The following is a 20428-nucleotide window of genomic DNA, read 5'->3' as shown; positions in this document are numbered from 1 at the left end:
CAGGCCGGTAAATAACAAGCCAATCGCAGACGTGCATTATTCATGACGTCATCTACCTACTCTTGAACGAAGAGGAAACTTGTTTTGACTGTCCTGGGAATGGCACCCTGGAGCTGTCTAACCGATAACAGCGTGTGTATTTGGTCCCTATCATGGCACCCTAGAAATCAGAAGTGGCATCTGCTCTACTCTAAATTACGGCTATAGGCTTATTATGGCACTACATTACGAGACGATTTCTAAAAAGCATGGATGATATAATTATTTTAATCAACTTGACACAGCAACAAAGAAAGGACTGTCATGAAATCGACAGAATTGTTATAATAGTAATAATAGTAATAATAATAATGATAATAATCAGTGGCGTCACCAGACTTTTCAGTCTGGGGGGCACAGGGGGGCACCAGCATCTGATGGCGGGGCACTTAGGTGGATACGGATCGCCGTCCTGGGGGAAGGGTCTAAGGGGAGGGATTTTCGCATATGGAGGATGGGCTAGATGCAAAATGGTGCCACATTTGATGCTAAATTCGATCTGAAGATATCTCCAGAAATTGCTATTTCTGAGGTAATGATTTTAACAATGCGCAGAATTTTGCAGAGGATATGAACCACATGCTGTCGATATTATGCCTAACCCTATAAATAGAACCTACATTTGTTGAATTAATGTGTGCATGACCCCCGACTCCTTTCTTGTCCTTCTCGTTTTCTTCCATTATCTATTAAATGTAACAGGTTCCAGCATCGTTATTGGCTCCTATCAGGGATCTCACCATGCAATCCAAAGTTTGATCACACATCGAGTATGGCTCAGTATGCAGGTGTGAACATTCGCCATTTGTTCCTACAAGCATCTGACCTCAAATGACCTCTGCACCCCCTACACAACAGGGTTAATATATGGGTCCACAAATATAGGCAAGTATGGTGCCTCACATTCTCACATTTCGTCAGCTCCTAACCTGTCAAGCGGACGTGTATAGCCGCTGGTATGGCGTGAGCACTGACATATTCAATGTAAATATCGACACCTGTTGTGATGGCACGGGTTACGACTTCGACACCCGACGGTCAAGGATAAAATTTTCATTTTTCGCAGCTCATTTGAAGAAAATACGAATTACTGTGCTTCTTTGTCCTTAAGAAAAACCAACTGAGATGATGGGAGTTGAATATAACAACAAAATATATATATATTTTTTTACCAACCCAAATCTCAGATGGGGGGGGGGCACTCGGGGGGCACTAGGTTATCCAGGGGGGCACGTGCCCCCCTGCCCCCCCCCCTTTGCGACGCCACTGATAATAATAATAATAATAAAAACAATAATAATAATTATAATAATATTAATATTAATAATAATAATAATTTTCCCGTCTCATTTATTCACGATTATTAAACATGTATGTGGTAAATCGATTATATTTAGAGTTCTGATACCAACATAGGTATGTCATCTGAATGATACAAAGGAATTATTAACATAATGTGAAAATTGATTCTGAATTGAGCATTTCTTCTTCTCCACTTATACCGAAATATATGTATACATATCCAGAAAATAGATGATAAGCAGAGGAATTAAGTCAAGAGTCGCAAAGATCATTGATTGAATGAGAAAAGCAAGTCTTTAAACCCCAAGCAGATCAGACGTGTATGTGTTCTCTCTTTAGTTGTGTTATTATAATAAAGGCAAAAAGTACCATACTGTGAGGGAAATTTCCATCATATCGCGCATGTTCTAATCTAAATTCTGGTAATATAACTGCGAACCGGCCAAAGCTACGCGTGCAGCAACAAGTTTGCGTAGTTACGCAACATAGTGAAGTTACGTGTATATCCGCATATCGGCAACAGGTGCCAGATTGTCCTTGTATTTGTAGTTAATTATTACTGTACAGTACAGTGTATACACTGTAAACCTTTTTGAATTAATGACGTATCTCAAATGTCCAGGTACTGGATTGAGTAAACCATAATTATGTAGACAGTCTCATCGAATTTGTCACCACAATTATCATCTATCAATCCAGGATAATCAGCTCTTTGTCCTCATCGTCACTGGCAGACGTTATTCATATAATCCTGCACTGATTATCCAAATTGTGAAAGCACTGAGCAGCAATATTTCCAAGGGGTGACTCTGAAGCGGATTAGCCTAGGCCTAACTAACGGTAACTAGTACAGTAGTAGTAGCCTATAGTATTACTATTAGTTCTAGGTCCTATAGAACTCTATACCCTGGCCACTTTCGCGTAAGCAATTAGACGAGCCATGAGTTATATACGCTATATATTTCAGGCCGATTTTCCCATTTTTTTTGGGGGGGGGGAGGGGTAAAAGTTTTCATAATGTACCCATAATGTTAATAAGCTACGTACGTCATACAATAGTTACTACAAAATACAGGTAGGCCAGACCTATACTGTGGATTACCTGGTGGCAGCTCATCAACTTGTGTCTGACTCTACAGGTAGCTCTGAGTCTGAGGGCTTCCTAGTTTAACATTACGTTAGCGCAGTAGCAGTAAGGGCTAATTAAGATATGGCCATTGTGTCAGTAGTACTGGCCAAGGCCAACTTTGTTACAGTGCTCAAAGTAGTAGCCAACATTGTGTGAAAGCTTGCAGGGCCCAACTTTTATTCAGAGAATTAAAGTTTATTTAATGCTTACATTGATAGGCCTAGAGGAGGACTTTTGGCCTAACTTTAGAATCCGTACCATATGAATGGGAAAGCTTACTTCGAAATGGCAGAATAAGGTTAGGGGTTAGAAAGTAGGGTTAAGGAGTAGGGTTAGGAATTAGGGTTAGGAAGTAGGGAATATGGTGAGGGGTTAGGGAGTAGGGTAAGGAAGTAGGGAATAGGGTTAGGGGTTAAGGAGTAGGGTAAGGAAGTAGGGAATAGGGTTAGGGGTTAAGAAGTAGGGTCGATTGGTACGGATTCTAAATTAATACCGGACTTTTTGTGACATCATATACGCCTATGTAGGTTATCGCTGGGTTTATCAGGTGCAATGTTATCTTTAAAATTAGGCAGGATGATGAATTAAATGGTAGGGACATGGCTGTTTTCTAAAGGTGATTAATAGTTACGAAAGAGTCAAAGATGTATTATTTTTCTTCTGTCACTATAGTGAACTGCTCAGGATCCATAAACTAGCAGCATGGCTTTTGAGTCTAGTGCAGTGGTAGTTAATTCCACATCTCTAACTCTGGTTACCATAACAACAGTATTGGCTGGAATGTGGATATGGAGTCAACAAAAGCCGACTAAGAACTTTCCACCTGGACCAAAGGGATGGCCTCTCATTGGCAATATCCTGGGTAAGGGTAGATAAAGGTGTCAGCTAATCCCAATGCTGCCTATGTGTAACATACTATATATAGCCTGAAACATCAAAAGTGAGTAGAGATAGGAAGCTGCTGTCACTGAAGGATCTGTACTTGTATTTAACTAATGATAGTAACAGTCTAAGTCTCATCCAAGGCAATGTACTGTAAATGATATCGAAATGGATATATTGCGTGTCTGTACATTATGTTAATTATTAATGTTAAAAGAAATAATTATGATGAGCCAAGCTTGTTCAGTCAGAAAACTCAAAATTGTTTTTTCTCCAAGGGGTGCTGTTTGAAAAAAGCTCTTTCAAAATATGCATTTATTTTTCATAATAATACCATCACAGTTGCTCATGCTTTTAAGGATGAAGTTGCTTGTTTGCAGTCAAATTTACTGTTAATTTTCTGTACCACTAACTGCAATTTTTTGGTAAATTGTAACATGTTGTCTACTTTACATACATAGTAGGCCTAATCTATTCGCTGTACCACCTCAAATCATTTGCGATTTAAGTATGTTTGATTTCTCACAGAGCTTGCACGTAATGAGAAGCCTGCCTTTGTTGTCTTCACGGAATATGCTAAGGAGTATGGTGATATATTTTCCATAAGAGTAGGTCAGAGGTGGGCTGTAGTCCTGAATGGCGCTGCTACGATAAAGGAAGCTCTCCTGAAGAAGGGTGTGGAGTTTGCAAACAGACCAACAAGCGTCACAAGTAAGCCTGCTGTTTAGCATGCAAATTGTTTCATTTTTGTTTTGGTTGTTGGGGTGGAGGCGATGAAATCTATGATAGTTATGACGGTAAAATCTCCTATGGCTTTTCTACAGGTATACTTCCTATGTAGGTGTTGTTACTCTGTCAGTCATTGACTGACATATTTACTGTTCATTTTTGTTGAGGACTTGTTAAAGAAATTAACATTTAAAAATAACAATTGAAAGAGATTTGGTACATTGAGATGTATAAATTGCAACATCAGATCTAATTGTTCAAGTCACTTTTTTTGCTATGAAGATAAAGACAGCAGTTTTTTCCAGAAGAAGCAAACTATTACAGTAGTACTGTTGTTACATTACTGGGTGCTCAGAATTATTGTGTCTTTAGTAATATTAATTGATGAAAAAAAAATTCCAGAGTTAACTTCAATTATTGGAAGAGACTCATATTTTGAGGTCAGCCCAAAGTAAAGAAATGTTCCATTTCAGTGCCATGAACAAGAAATTTTTACTTGTGGCAACCAACAAATGTTCGACAATTTTATGTGGAATTAAGGTTTAAATTAGTTTCTTATCGTTTTTATTTTCTCTACCTTTTCATTACATTAGACTGGTTGGACAACCATACACTTTGTAACCACTCAGTTGTGAGCATTTGAGATGTAAACCCATTTTGCTATAGAATCCAAGGGCGTAGGAACTGGGGGGGGGGCGGGGGGGGGGGGGCGGGGGGGGGGGGCACTAGCCCCCCAGTGAAAAATATGGGGGGTGGAAGTATCATTCCCCCCCCCCCCCCCCCCCCCCGCTCCGCAAGTCAGAAAATCCCTTTTTCATTTCCAAATGAGAAAAAATCTCATTTGGAGCACCAAATTGCATCTAAGGCCAGGTGAAAATGCAAAATTATTTACAAAAATGGAGTGGGTGTTGAAGTGTGCTATATTACACCAAATTGCATCTGAGGCCACCTGGAAATGCCAAAAAAATCCAAAGGGGAGGGGTCCCCTTAGACCCCTCCCCCAGGCCGGCCATCAGTCTTTAGCCCCCCCCCCCACTAAAATGTACCTTCCTATGCCACTGATAGATACACACAAAGAAGGCAGATGAAGTGTATTTTATACAGTACTTTCTTTGTTATGAAATGACATATATTCAATTGATGAAATTTTTTTTTCTCTTTTTACCTGTAGTTGACTTATTCACTGAAGGTGGGCAGGATATTGTCTTTGGTCAGTATTCCCCTTCCTGGAAGCTACACAGAAAGCTGGCCTTTTCTGCTTTCAGGTAATGTTATTTAGAATCGTCTAATGTTTCTACTTATTTGCTAACATCATTCAACATATTAGATTTACCGTACACAACAAAGTAACAGAAATTTGTGGGAAGTGCTGAAACATACATATGTGCACTTAGGGGTTAGAGTAAAAGTTTTAGAAGATTATACCAGCACAATAAATCAAACTAACATTGCATTTGGTCTAAGATTGGGCTAAACATGGGATCATATACCTGTCATCACATGTATAGCTACAGGATGTGCCTTCACATGTATTACTTTAAAGGCATTGAAGACTCGCCCCAAACCGCGTGCGGCCATCTGAAAAAGTTAACTTTCTGTTGCTTGCAAGTGACATTTTGTTTGTGTCACTACAAAATGCAGACAGTTATGAAACCTGATACCTTGTTATCTTTAGCTGGACCTTAGATGTCCATCGCTGTATCGTTTGTATACTGTGCTGTGGGTATTGACCGCAGCTGTATGTACTGACTGTACAGTAGTATCTAATTACCGACGGTAGCAAGCTGTGTGTGTATTTTCTGGGATCGATGGTGTTTAACACTTCTGTTACACCTCATTCGAAACTAGGTCAAATCATTAAAATTCTTTTTGTGCGAGTCTTCACACCCTTTAAGTACTGCTGTTGAGGAGGAGAGTTGGTATCACTGTAGAGAAAGGAATGTTGGAAGAATTAAGGAAGAGGAAGTTGAGAAAGTATGATCACTGGAAGAGAAGAGGCAACAGATTAAGTTTGGCAACGATTCAGGGAGAGGTGTGCGCAAGAGGAAGACGAGGAAGAAGAAAGAAAGGTTGGCTTGATAACATCAAAGAGTAGAGAGGAAGTTTGGTAGAAGCAAGTGAGGCAGCTTTTGAGAGAATAGTCTACAGCCCTTATAACAGGGCTAGGGCAAACTGAGCTGAACTGCTGTTGAGAAATGCCTCCACAGCTGTATGTAGCTCTCTACGATGTTGAAATGGAATATCTTAGTGGCATAAATTTGTAGACATTTATAGCTACGTGCCTACACATATATTACATTGAAAAAGATATTCTGTTGGCTGAAGTTGATTACTTAGCAAATTTGCCGGAATTAACAGAACCTATCAGATGAAAACCACAACCTTGTAGCATTTTGTATCGCTAAATTTGTCAAATTTTTGTGATATTTTGCATCTGGCAACAGCAGAATGGATGATGTCATCAGGGCACCTCAGTCGAAAATGTCTTTGTTTTTTTTTCTTTACAATTTGTCAAACATTTATCCACAGCAGAAACGAATATTTGTACAAAACATGTACATTTTGATGGAATTTTTTAAAGAACAGAGAGGTTTGACAGGAAATCAAACATTCCAAATTTACCCTACTGTGAGCCAACAACTTCCTGCCAGAGTATTTGAAAGTTAAGCCTGTCAAAATAGGTTCGATTCAATCGCTCTATCTCTAGTTAGGAGTAAGATATTGAGATGAGGTTTCAATTGTTTGCCACTGGAATATCCCTATCAGTGCAGTGTTGAGATATGCCTACATGCACTGTACCTATCTGTACAAAGTTGGACTGGTGTGAAAATTGTCATCCTCATCACATTCGTACATTCCATCAAATTCGGAGTCTGTTGTATGCCCCCACGGGGTATTCATGTACTAATGTTGAGGATTCCGAGATGTACAGTACTTGTTTGCATGTGCCAGGTGTTGAACATACTGTTACCTCTATACCTGTGTTAAGGAGGGAGCTGTTTTCCAGCTTCCTGGTATTATAAGTTGTATTAGTGGATGATGAAATCATCACAAACATACATATTTACCAAGGAAGGTATTCAATTACTATTCTATGTTTGAAGATTGTTTAAGCTTGCAATTATTACCTGATAGTACAGAACAGAATTTATTTTTAGTTACTTTATATTTAATATATTGAATGAAATGTTCACTTTCAATAACCTTTTCTATGTTTCAGGAAGTTGGCTACTGGTGACAACAAGAGATTTGAAAAGCTGGTTTATTCCATCATTCCTGCCCTTACAGCAAACTTGGACTCCAAAGGGTCAGAACCATTTGACACACGAACAGTTCTTGCATCATCCATATATAATATCTTGGCGAGTTTATGCTTTGGCAAACAGTAAGTTAAGAAATTGCAGTTGTATCTAATGTAGAAATGTTTCTCTGTAGAGAAGGAAGCAGTTGCCACCAATGTAGTGCTTCTGTCGGTAAAGTTTTCATTAGGTTGCATACAAAGACTCTATTTTCTCTTCTACACCTCATGCTAATACCCCCCCCCCCCTCACCCAATGTGTTCTTAACTTGTGCTTTTAGTTATGTATCATTTCTTCAAAGTAAGCAACTGTGTGAATGTTTACTGTGACATATTTTAAGTGATACCTGGAAATGTCCGTGCAAATAAGTAAGTTACTAATGCTTTTATATGTATAAGTAAAATAATTTGCCAAATAACATATCAAGTATTGCGCAGTGGCAATATAAACTACATTCATGAATATAGAGTCTCAAATGAACTTTGACCTTGTTTAATTATCATCTCATAACCTCAGATTTCGGTTTCGATGAAAGTCTTAACCTTTACATTGATGATGGCATCAGTGTGTTTGTGACCCCCAACTTGAGTACAAGAAGCATATTGTTTTTTGTGGAGGTCAAAGGTCATTTGGGGTTACCAGGGGTCAAATTTTAAAAACCTTGTAAACATGATATCTCAAGGAGGTAAGCTTGGGAAGATCTCATATCTAAAATGTATATGAATGACATTGAGTGCAAATAGCCTATAGTTTTTGGTGGAGTTAAAAGGTCATTTGGGGTCACCAGGGGTCAAAACTTTGAAAACTTTGTAAACAGGATATCTCAAGAAGAGAAGCTTGGGCAGACCTCATATTTATTGGGTAAAAGTACCACATTGAGTACATGAAGCCTATAGTTTTTGGTGAAGGTCAATGGTCATTTGGGGTCAACAAGAGTCAAATTGTGAAAACCTTGTAAACATGATTTTGCAAGAAGGGGAACTTTGGGCAGATTGCATATTTGGTATGTAATTGTACCATATTGAGTACAAGAAGCCTAATGTTGTGGGTGGAGTTCAATGGTCGTTTGAGTTCAACAATGGTCAAATTGTGCATTGTACATTCTGGTAGTATTACTGACATGGTTCCCACAATAAGTATGATGTACACATACTTCTTTCAAGTTTATCATCAATAGACTAAAGGGGAATTATTAATCTGGTCTAGGATTGCAAAAGGTTACACAAAATACCTATCTTAAGGATGTCTACCTATTGTTTTTTTTTTTGTGCACAGCATGTTGTTTGTGTATTTTGTGGGTAAACAAAGTTTGTTACGAGTAAATTAATTCTTGACTTTTAGCATTGCCTTCCATTTATTGCAATAAACTTTCTGTAATCTCCCTCATTTACTAGGTACGAATTTGATGATCCGGAACTTACTCGCTTGATGTACCTAAGTAAAGAAGGGAATGATATTGCTGGAAGTGGTCTTCTAGCTGACTACATACCAATCTTCAAATATGTTCCTACCCCTGGTCAGAGAAAACTGGAAGCTATTTTTAAAGATTTCTTTAACTTGGTCAACAAGGAAGTGGATGAACACCGTGAGAAGTATGATGGGGGTATGTATATGTTGGTGGTCACAAAAAAACGGCATTCGCCCCTCCCCCCTGACTATATGGATGCTCCGCCACTGGGTGGTAGGGCAGGGGTAGAGGAGGGGGCAGTTAGCCAGAAGAGTCATTGTACTACTAGAGGAGCCCAGTCATTACACTGACCACAATTTTGTTCTCAGTGATTCCTTGAGCCTGTTCAAATAACATGCACAACTAATTGAGAGAAGGTATTTATATTGAACGCTTAGAATTTGTAATAAAGACAAAACCATAGCTCACAAAGATGATTATAATGCACATTATGTTAGTTGTTTCCCTGTTTGGCATTGCGAGTCTCTTAACCCCATCTATAATTTGAGTGCTTTCAATCAGAATTCTCGATATTTATGTTACACGTTAAGGAATTATCCAGGTTGTCATTCTAGATTAAGGTGACCATATATATAAGGTGATATATTACCTGACTGGAATCAGGGACATTTATTGTATGACTGATATGGGGGAGGGGTCTAAGGTGAGGTGTCCCCCTTCCCTTTTGGAAAATTTTCAAGTACCTAAGGTGCTCAGAAGTAAAATGGTGAAACTTAAAAGCACTTTTTAAATCAAGTTTATTTTCGAAAATGTAGCTTTTTCTTAGATGAATTTGTTTACTTTACGAAAGAGTGCTAGGCTAGATCAAACTACAGTAGCATATTCCACTTTACACTGGCCTACCTGAAGTACTGGTTAGTTCCGTTCTGCGACTGCACACTTGACTATATTTTGTTTTTACAATTATATTACTAATAATATGGGATATTTTCGAAATTCCTGAACATTTTGACGAATGGGGACATTTTCTGGGACACTTGTTCATCGGGGACAGCACACTGTAATCAGGGACTGTCCCCGAAAATCGGGGACGTCTGGTCACCTTATTCTAGATGATATCTTTGTATGACTTCAAGTGTGATGTGTGTGGAGTCGAGTTATGTCTTCATGTGAATTCTTCAAGTTAGCAAGATGTCTTCACATTTATCTTCATGTGTTGTTAATTGATATCTTCAAGTGGTCCCTTCTATTTATGTTTTTATTTTGTCTTAATAGGATGTCTGTGGTGTCAAGTGATGTCTTGAAGTGATGTATTTGGTTTGCTGTCTTTAAAGTTATTTTTCCAGTGATCTGTGTGGTGTATAGGGATGTCTTCAAGTGGTACCTTCTATTTATGAAGATGTTTTCATGTTGTCCTAATAGGATGTCTGTGGTGTCAAGTGATGTCTTGAAGTGATGTATTTGGTTTGCTGTCTTTAAAGTTATTTTCCAGTGATCTGTGTAGTGTAAAAGGATGTCTTTTTCTAGTTGTGAAGATGTTTTCATGTTGTCGTAATAGGATGTCTGCGGCGCCACGTGATGTCTTCAAGTGATGTTTTCAAGTTGACGTGATATCATCTAAGCTGTTTTTGAGGGATGTACAAATGACTTGACACATTTACATTTCTCCGATTCACACAGGTGAACCGAAAGATTTCATAGAGATGCTCTTTCAGTCTCGACAAGAAATCAAAGATGAAGGCAAAGAAGACATGAGTTTGATAACAGAGGCTCATATCAGACAGACAGTGGTAGATGTATTTGGAGGTAAGGATCTCCAATTATAAATGTTTCCTTTTAAGAGTAAGAATATTCATGGAAGGACTAGCAGAGGTTCCAGGTAGAGATTAATCTTCCTGTTGGTTTGTCTTTGTCCCCATCTTTCATTCTAACATGATTGCCTTCCCTCTATCTTCATTCTCCTTCAATTTCCAACTGGGGAGGTTTCTCTTAGTCCATAGTTATGGAATGGAAACAATGTTAGCCTGCTATAAATCTAACATTATTCTACAGAACAGTTGCAGTAAAAATTGGTTTTTTGAATTGTCTGAACTTTTATAGAAATCACCATAATAATGTCAATCGCTGAAAACATTGCATCCAATTTTTTTGACTCACTGATCCATGTGTGACTCAGCAGTTAGTATTTTAACTGAAAATTGGATATCTATGAAATGTGTATATTATTTGAAAAGCAGCTGTATGGACTCAGCACTTTGTGTAAACTGTTTACCTTTTTCTTAGGGGGGTGGGGGGAGGGAGGGGTAATATATTTATGTTCTCATATTCTTAAAGTAAAACCACACAAAACAAGGAATAACAAAAACAGAAAAATTTAAATCAATCTTTCAATTGCTATTCATCATTTAGATGTTGTCAGATGCTATTTAATGTACATTAAAAATTCTTATGCAGTGAAGTAGGCAAGAGTTTTATTTAGAAATTATCTATAGATTTGGTATTTTGTGTCTTGTAAATCTTCTCAACGTCTTCATTTTCTTGACTTTTAAGCCGGTACGGATACGTCCATTTTTACCTTACAATGGTGTACTGGACTGATGGTGCAATATCCAGAGGTGCAAGCCAAAGTAGCCGCCGAAGTGGATCGTGTCGTGGGAAGAGATAGGCTGCCCTCACTTGATGACCGTGAGGAGCTAGTATACACCACAGCGACCCTGTACGAGGTTATGCGGTACAGTACCTTAGTTCCATTAGCCGTGCCGCATGCTACATCGGCAGATGTGGAGCTTGGTAAGATGTCATTGCCAATTATGTAACAACTGGATAGCGGCTTGGCTGGAGAATAAATTGATGATGGTGTTGGCTCCTCAGTGCATGCCTCAATGTTATTATTAATCCATACATGCTAATAAATCAACCTAACCATGTTTTATCCTAATTTCAGTTAAAGAATTGATTACCCTTTCGTGACCTTCCAAACCATTTGTCCTTGACAAGTTTGTAATGTAATCATGCTAAGTAGTCTAGCGGTCTTTAGCCACTTGCATTCATGAGCCTCAGATTTTTAAAGTTTCATTTCTCAAAACCTTAAAGAAGTTGGTCTACAGCATATCAAAAATGTTTTCCTTTGAAAATTCTCGCTATGCTAATCAGGGAGTGCTATATTCCATCAATAGGACAGCGCAAAATGTGATTTTATACCCTCTCAGTAAAAGATAGATTTGCTTTCAATACATTAAAATGTTTATCAGATTTATATGCCTTTCTACAGCAGTGACATATATCTTCACATTAGCACACACGCCAATGGACATAGACGTATCATATAGGCCATAGATATTTCCGTCCAAAAATCTTCACATCTGGTGACCCTTTCGGCATTCCATGCTTACTGATTGCTTTACAGGTATATGTCTTCTGTTTTTCTGTTAATTTGTAGGTGGTTATACCATCCCTAAAGATACTTGGGTTTTAGTGAACATCTACTCCATGCACTATGATGAAAAACTCTGGGACGACCCTAAAAAATTCACACCAGGTAATTTTTGTGACCTATATATATATATATATATATATATATATATATATATATACAGAACTAGTATATATGTACAGAACTAGTATTGTTCGATACAGGTGACAAACGCCTACAGTGGAATGGGACCTTCCTTACCGGTTTTGAATCTCTGGACATACAATCAGTGTCCATAGCCTAGTGGTTAGGGCATCAGCATATAAAGCCAGAGGCCTGGGTTCAAATCCCGGTGGAGGCTGGAAGTTTTTTCACTGTTCTGGATTTTCCAACTCACTACGAATTCAATTATATAAATATATATATATAGTCTGATGATCGCACAACGCGTGAAACTCTGAGTAACAACTACTAGTGTTCCACTAGTCTCAAAATATATATATATATATATATATATATATATTGTAAATAAATAAAGAACAACACACTTTTTATAGGCAAGCCAAGCCGTAAATAAGAAATGAATGTGTAGCAAGTGGTATGACAGATATATAGTAAATAAATAAAAACCAACACACCAGAAAAATTCCACTTCACGACCGGTATCTCTGTACAAGTCTGCATATGTTATGATTGTACAGAGAAACCGGTCGTGAAGTTGCAGCCAGTCAACATTCATACAATAATCTCTGCTTTGGTCTTTTATTTGTAGAACAGGTTCTCGTCCATCTCGTGACTAAATCTAACATTACAGTATATAAATAATCCAAAGCTTGTTATGATGATGGCATAGTGTTCATAGTATTAGTTTACAAACTGTATAGAGGTAAACAGAAGTACAATGTTCTAAAGTTTGGAGGAGGCAGCTTAAAGTTTCCACTCCAGACCACCCTCATGTAACATGGTATGATAATAATATATCAACTCTTTTTTTCCCCGGCAGAACATTTCCTGGATGAGAGCGGAAAAGTTCGTCTCCACCCAGAAGGTTACATGCCTTTCTCAACCGGACGCCGTGTCTGCATCGGTGAATCGGTTGCCAAGGCTGAGCTCTTTCTTCTCTTTGCGTGGTTATTCCAGCATTACAAGTTCAGCAAACCTATCGGGCAGGAAGAGAAAGATTTTTCAGAAGGAGATCCCCAGGCTGCACTGAATATGCTGAAGGATATAGAAGTGGTTGTAGAGAAACGCTTTTAATTGCATGACAGCAGCAAATGTTTGTGGCTGCTATTTTGGAAATGGAAAGTCTATATGATGATGTGGAGAACTGCCTGAATTGTACTTTCAAAAATATATTTGAAGAACGGGTAAATCATATTAAAGCTTTATTAATAAGAAAATTAATTGTGGGGCATTGCATCGGTTTGATTAATTTGAAAACATTTAAGAGACTCTTCATTTTGTTTTGTTTTAATTAAATAATTACCTCTCTGTTTTGAACTTTATATATACATTTATATTTCGGGTGAAGGGAATTTAATATTACAATGATATATTTAAAAATTGTAGAAAGAAACTGAAGACAAAGAAAATGACCAAATGCACTACCATAGCTGATGCAGCAGTGACAGTACAGGTGCAAATCCATAGTTGGATCAAAGGAGGGGCTCCCAAAGAGGATCCAGGGGGGGGGGGGGGCTCAGCCACCTCATTTGACAGTTTTGTACAAAAGCGTAGCCCAATGTAATTTTAGTCCAAGCAAGGTACATAGTGAAAATACTTAGCACCCATCGAGTGTGTACATTACTTACTTTTTTATTGATCTTTTGTTTTTATGCACCACTATCAAGTATTAATTTCAGTATCTGCCAATTCTTCTCAATACATCTCTCGGGACCCCATGGCCACTTCCCAAAATTCTGGAACCTCAGCTGTAACAGTGGGGAACTGTGTCGATAAAATTGCTAAGTACAATTTGACAATCTGATGATGATTTTCATCAATAGTATTAGGTCAAGTCTTAGTATATGTTGTTGTACCACTCACATATGGATTGCTCTCTGGGAATCAGGAAAATGCAGGTAAAACAATTTGGGCCTTATGTTTCAACTGCTTAAAGTTTTGATATTTTTGTATTGATTTCCTTCATAATTATGCATTTCCAACTTTAATATGGCAAAATTACTTGATAATATTTTGTTTTCACTTTATAAATTAAATGACAAATGTTGTATTTCTACAACAGACATGTTAGAGGTCATATGAGTTTGATTAATACTCCTAATAAACAAGTTAAATATCAACTGTTTAGTTCTTTAATGAAAAGTGGTGTCCCACATATGAAGTCCAGTGAACGTTGCTTCTTTCAAAACTTAAACCAGTTATGCCTATGGTTATGGTACTTAATTCCATCATACCTCCTACAGTTTGCAAGCTAACAGAAGCTCATTTGAAACCCTATCCAAGAGATTTTCTCCGCTGAATACCAACAGATACCATTCCGTAGGGGGTGTTCAGAGAATAATGAGTGGGGCATGTGATTGTCATTGCTCCCAGGAGTTCCATTTAACTTCCCAATCAGATGGATGTGAGCGCAGCTGATTACTTGACAAACTTCAAGTGGCTTCTTATTTGAAATCTAGTACATATAGTAGTTTTCACCATGAAAATCTGTACTCCCTATACTCTTCCTGTTAAAAACTGTTGTCTTATATGGGACAGCAGGTAGTATTCTGCAAGTTCTAAAACAGCCTCCAGGATTATTAACTTCATGTGGTTCATGTCAACACGATACACTGAAACAATAGTTTTTATTTAAGCCAAACTTAAAAGACTTGATACTAAGTAGGTCAAACAAACTTATGACACAAATATAATGGCATTATATTCATCTTCATGTTACATCAAGCAGGTGCATGACTAAATTACCCATTGCTGTAAGACAAATAATTACCAAACTGTTATGACATAGGTAACTGGCACATACCCAAAGGAGGAGGGGGAGGGGGAGACTTTCAGTTGGAGGAGTTTTTGAAAATTCAAAAATAATAAGAACAAACTTGCATCTATACCTATAAATCTATCGTCTAAATCCAGGTTACTCAACCATGGGATCCGCGGACACCTAGGGGGTCCGTGAAATTTATTTGGGGTCCGTAAGGGCAAAGGGGTCCGCAGGGGGTCCGTGAAAAAATAAGGGTCCGTGAAAAAAATATGGGTCCGCGAAAGCCGAAGAGGTTTGTCAAAAATGGATTGAGAGATATAGTCGAAGGAACAAGTATGTATGCCTCTAGAAATCTGGGCTAGGCTAGCCGTCAATACTTCGGACCCTGATGATCAGACCGTATCGTCAGTAGTCGATAAATGTTGAAGCGTGCGTTTTCCGATGAAAACAAGTAATATAGTTTCTCATTAGTATACATTCGGTGAGGTATGGATAACATGCCACCCGAGTGTTGTGTACAACTTAACTGCACACTATACATCCTAATATGCAGAGCAATAACTATGATGCGTTGCTCACTGTTGACACAGCGAAGCGCGGTAGTTATAAGGCTTTGGTGGAGGAAAAGTTATAACTAACTTGGATTTGACACAGAAAACGGTGACATTTGCAGCTATCTCTGACAAAGAAAACACATAATTCTCCTGACATCATACAGAATCAACCAGTTTGTATCTGACAACTCATCGCTTCCAAATTAAAATTTAATTGGGATATATATAATTTGAAAGTAACAATTTCCAAGTAGGCCTATGCCTAGCAATACTTGCAGGTCTAGGAAAACTGCATTCCAGTCCCAGAAAAGTGCATTTCTGAACATAATTCTTGAACATAAAGTTACTTCAAAAGTCACAAAATAATGTGCACCATTTCGCATCTAACCCTCAAATATTGAAAAAAAAATTCAATAGGGGAGGGGGACACCCCTCCCCCAGGCCGGCGGTCACTGTCCGGGGGTCCTCCAAACATTTCAGTTTATCTCAATGGTCCCCGGATAGAAAAAGGTTGATAACCTAGGGTCTAAAAGGTTTGATTCTGATCAGAAAGCAGTATTGACCTTTGAACGGGATGGGACCCCTACAGGGCATTTGCATTCAACGAATCCACAGACACATCCCTCATCCGACAACTGTTAGATCCATGGGCGTCAATCCTGAGGGGGGGGGGGCGACACGCGGGCCCCCACTTTTTGAGACAGGAGGGAAACATCAAATGTCCCCCCATCCTCCCAACTTGTGCACCTTTGAAACACTCCCAGGAAAAAAATTACCTCAAATTTACCGCGGTCACATACCACACTTTTACCCCGGTAAAACCGGAGAAAACGCGGTAAATTTGTTGTACATTACCGCGGTGTTTTGGCCCTATGGACGCGGTAAACCGCGGTTTACCGCAGTAAATTACCACAAATTTACCATGGTTTTACCTCACTTTTACCGCAATTTACCACAGTGTTACCATACTTTTACCGCGCTTTTACTACACTTTTACTACGCTTTGACCCCAAATTTACCACAGTTTTACCGTTCTTTTACCCCAATTTTACCGTATATTTACCACGCTTTTTCCTTAGTTTTACCTCAATTTACCACGCTTTTACCGTTCTTTTACCCCAATTTTACCCTAGATTGACCACGCATTTTACTACACTTTTACCCTAAATTTACCACAGTTTTACTGTTCTTTTACCCCAATTTTACCATATATTAACCATGCTTTTTCCTTAGTTTTACCTCAATTTACCATACTTTTACCACATTTTACCGCTCTTTTACCCCAATTTTACCGTAGATTTACCACGCTTTTACCTTAGTTTTACCTCAGTTTACCATGATTTTACTCTAATTGTAGGACAGTTTTACCTCACATTAAACATGATTTTGTCCTAATTTCAATCAGCATGTACACCATATATTTCTTTGAATTTCACCCATCAGTGTACTGTAGGCCTATCATAATTTGGCTATATGCCTTTCCCTTATTGTAATGGTTGTATGCCTGACATGTAAGTCCTCAGTTGTAGAATGCAACAGTTTTTAATTCATCAATTCCATGGAGGTTTCACACATGAGAAAGCTTTGTTGAATTTCAATTACCCTAGCTGGTATGATTCCTGACTCTCTTCTTTTGACTTAATTGGTAGTCCAGATTGGACTTTTGATCTCTTATTGTCCTCAAAGACTTGTTTTAAATGGAAAGAGTACTCTGATTATGATGATATGATATGATATACCTCGTATTATGCTTCCACCCGAAGGTGCTTCAGCAAACTAAGGAAATCCTTAGTCGGAAAATTATTGAGGCTCCAAGTTTTTGTGCGTGGAAGGACACTGGCGAATCTCGCCTTCTCTTTTCGAATAGTGCCCTGAAGTAACGAGGCAAGGGTGTATTCTTGCTCCCGGGACCGCAATTTAACGTCCCCTCCGAACTCTGATTATAGACACATAGACTTGTCAAGTCATTTAATGGACCTGACAGAGAATACCCAAATCTGAGGACACTGATTGGTCAATTTTTGTGTGCCACAGTGTTGAGGCACAGAAGCTATGCCTTATGTGTGTTAGTTTATATAATTCTTTTATTCATTTTAGAGGCTTTTAGGTTCTCCCTAATAATGTAAAAAAAAAGAATTAATTGTTGTCTCCTCTTAAATATATCAGGGATTCCATGAAGGAATTCTGTATCTATCCTCTGTTTGTTTGTTTCTTTAGGAAGAGAGATGCATACTATAACATATAAGAATAGCAGTTTGTCTCTCTTCTTTATTCAACTCATATGCACAGGTAATTTATATTGCCAACATTAAGATATGAGTAGAACAAAAGGTTTGTCATATCAGTATTGCAAAAATATGGGACAAAATCATGGAAAATGGAGAACTGTGCACCGGCTGCATGTATGGGCCGAAATGTTAGGAACTTTACTTGCTGGCTTTGGGATCACATCAGAATTAATCATTTGTTTTTAAATTGTGTCTATTAATCTGTAAATATTACAGAAAATCATCACGAGCGACTCATTTCAATAAGAATTAGAGATGTGACTTGAGGGCCGGTCAGAAAGCAGGGGATGGAAACGATTTTTTTTTTTACAAATGTCACAATGTGATTTGATCCTATACACTAGAACAGTTCTACCAGCCTAGATCAGTTTCTTGAATATATTATATGGCCCTAGAAATGTGTTTAGCGGCTACATTATTCAGTGTCATCTGTAAGACTATAAGGCCATATCAGAGATACACACAAGATAGAATATTTACTTAAATATTATTCAGATCAGTATAACAGTCCCATCTTAGGTTGAAAACATTGCTCGACATATGAAGTGCAAGCAGATACTCTGGAAATCTCAGAGTCAACACTGAATAAATAACTGTGACAAGGTTGTACCATATTCAGAACTTTTGTCTTGCCGGATGTACCGGTATCAGTCTTAATGTGGGACTTCTGATCATAATAGGCCTAGGTATATGCGAACGCTGAGGGCTTTGCAACGATGAGAACACTATCATATATGGATTACAGTCACACAATGCAGTCTGAAAAAACCATTAAATCTAAACAAAGTTGCTTGATGGTTAAAATATGAGCCTTGGCCTTTCGGGAAAGATGTATACAGTGCATAAAGCTTGTGTGTAGTACAGTGTGAAGCTTTTCTACACAAAGGCATGTAACATTATGCACCATTGAAGTAGTTTGACACAGCATATATATACAATTTGAACAACTGGGACGATTGTGTAAGAATAGGCATTTGTATACTTACTAAAAATCAAATCTGTCAAAAGAAGGGTAGAAAATGCTTTCTTTTCTGCACTCCCCCTGCCTAACCAGTTGAATTTTGTGGCCAAGGCACTGCTAATTAGGAATGATAAAACCTTTCTGACACTGCTATCCAAGTTAGTGGCACCTATCATATGCTTCTGGACCTATATAAGGAGATGATGGCGATAAAAGATGAAATAAATTATGGAACAAAGTTTACGTTATCCAGTAGTAATAAGTTATGAATTGTTCCCTAGTTATTTACCACCACACTATTAGTACTACGTTAGTTAAAATTAATTTCTTTGCTAAAAATATGCATATATTCGGTAAACTTATTACTACAAGAAGTATAATTAAAAAGTAATATATTTCCAAATTAATACAGTTTTTACCAACAAAATTATCGATGCCAAATATATCTCAGATGGAGGTATCTCTTATGGCATACCACGTATGATAGGACTCTAATCTAATGGAAACTATATATATATATATATATATATATATATATATATATATATATATATATATATATATATGACTTGCAGAAAAGAGAACCCACGAGATTAATCCATTATTTTAACAACAGTCGGCTTCATAAAATACAAATTTAGATGAGTGTTTGGTATAATGTCGGTATTGGTCAACCGAATACATATTGTCGTAAAGCAGTAACGTTTTTTTTTAATGAAAAATAGTAAGGGTATAAAGACCATGATAAGATTGTATTCACTACCCTCAAAGTTAATGAACTCTGCTATGGATGCAATATATATATATATATATATATATATATATATATATATATATATATATATATATATATATACACGACTTGCATAAAAGAGAAGCCACGAGATTAATCTATTACTTCACAACAATCGGCTTCATAAAATAAAATTTAGATGAGTGTTTGTAATAATGTCGGTATTGGTCAACCGAATCAATATTGTCGTAAAGCCTCAATAACGTTATTTTTTTATGAAAGAAAGTAAGGTTATAAAGATCATGGTAAGATTTTATTCACGAAACTCAAAGTTAATAACCTCTGCTACGGATGCAATATATATATATATATATATATATATATATATATATATATATATATATATATATATATATATATATATATATACGACTTGCATAAAAGAGAAGCCACGAGATTAATCTATTACTTCACAACAATCGGCTTCATAAAATAAAATTTAGATGAGTGTTTGTAATAATGTCGGTATTGGTCAACCGAATCAATATTGTCGTAAAGCCTCAATAACGTTATTTTTTTATGAAAGAAAGTAAGGTTATAAAGATCATGGTAAGATTTTATTCACGAAACTCAAAGTTAATAACCTCTGCTACGGATGCAATATATATATATATATATATATATATATATATATATATATATATATATATATATATATATATATATATATATATATATATATATATAT

At 37.3% G+C, this 20428-nt stretch overlaps 1 protein-coding gene across 2 annotated transcripts; it reads left to right on the top strand.

The window, feature by feature from the left end:
* The first annotated feature begins 1863 nt into the window (after positions 1-1863).
* Positions 1864-14503, top strand: LOC139960052 (steroid 17-alpha-hydroxylase/17,20 lyase-like). 2 transcript variants are annotated; one of them, XM_071958078.1, is made up of 10 exons: positions 1864-1963; positions 3143-3332; positions 3881-4063; positions 5253-5346; positions 7302-7466; positions 8775-8983; positions 10469-10594; positions 11339-11578; positions 12228-12326; positions 13204-14503. In XM_071958078.1, the coding sequence occupies exons 2-10, from the start codon at positions 3173-3175 to the stop codon at positions 13455-13457; spliced, it is 1530 nt and encodes a 509-aa protein (XP_071814179.1). In that variant the 5' UTR covers positions 1864-1963; positions 3143-3172; the 3' UTR covers positions 13458-14503. The 2 variants fall into 2 exon arrangements, with proteins under 2 accessions (XP_071814179.1, XP_071814178.1); XM_071958077.1 differs by having other exon boundaries at positions 1911-2181.
* Positions 14504-20428: the final 5925 nt, after the last annotated feature.

This window comes from Apostichopus japonicus, chromosome 19 (assembly GCF_037975245.1).
Source record: "Apostichopus japonicus isolate 1M-3 chromosome 19, ASM3797524v1, whole genome shotgun sequence".
NCBI lineage: Eukaryota > Metazoa > Echinodermata > Holothuroidea > Aspidochirotida > Stichopodidae > Apostichopus > Apostichopus japonicus.
Note: the sequence above shows the minus strand (reverse complement) of the source record. Positions and strands in the feature narration are given on the sequence as shown.

Excerpts from the sequence above, each read along its gene's own strand:
- LOC139960052 (XM_071958078.1), top strand. The coding sequence starts at position 3,173 with ATGGCTTTTGAGTCTAGTGCAGTGGTAGTTAATTCCACATCTCTAACT. Across the intron at positions 4,064-5,252 it reads CAGACCAACAAGCGTCACAA|TTGACTTATTCACTGAAGGT; the intron begins GTAAGCCTGCTG and ends TTTTACCTGTAG. Across the intron at positions 5,347-7,301 it reads CTGGCCTTTTCTGCTTTCAG|GAAGTTGGCTACTGGTGACA; the intron begins GTAATGTTATTT and ends TCTATGTTTCAG.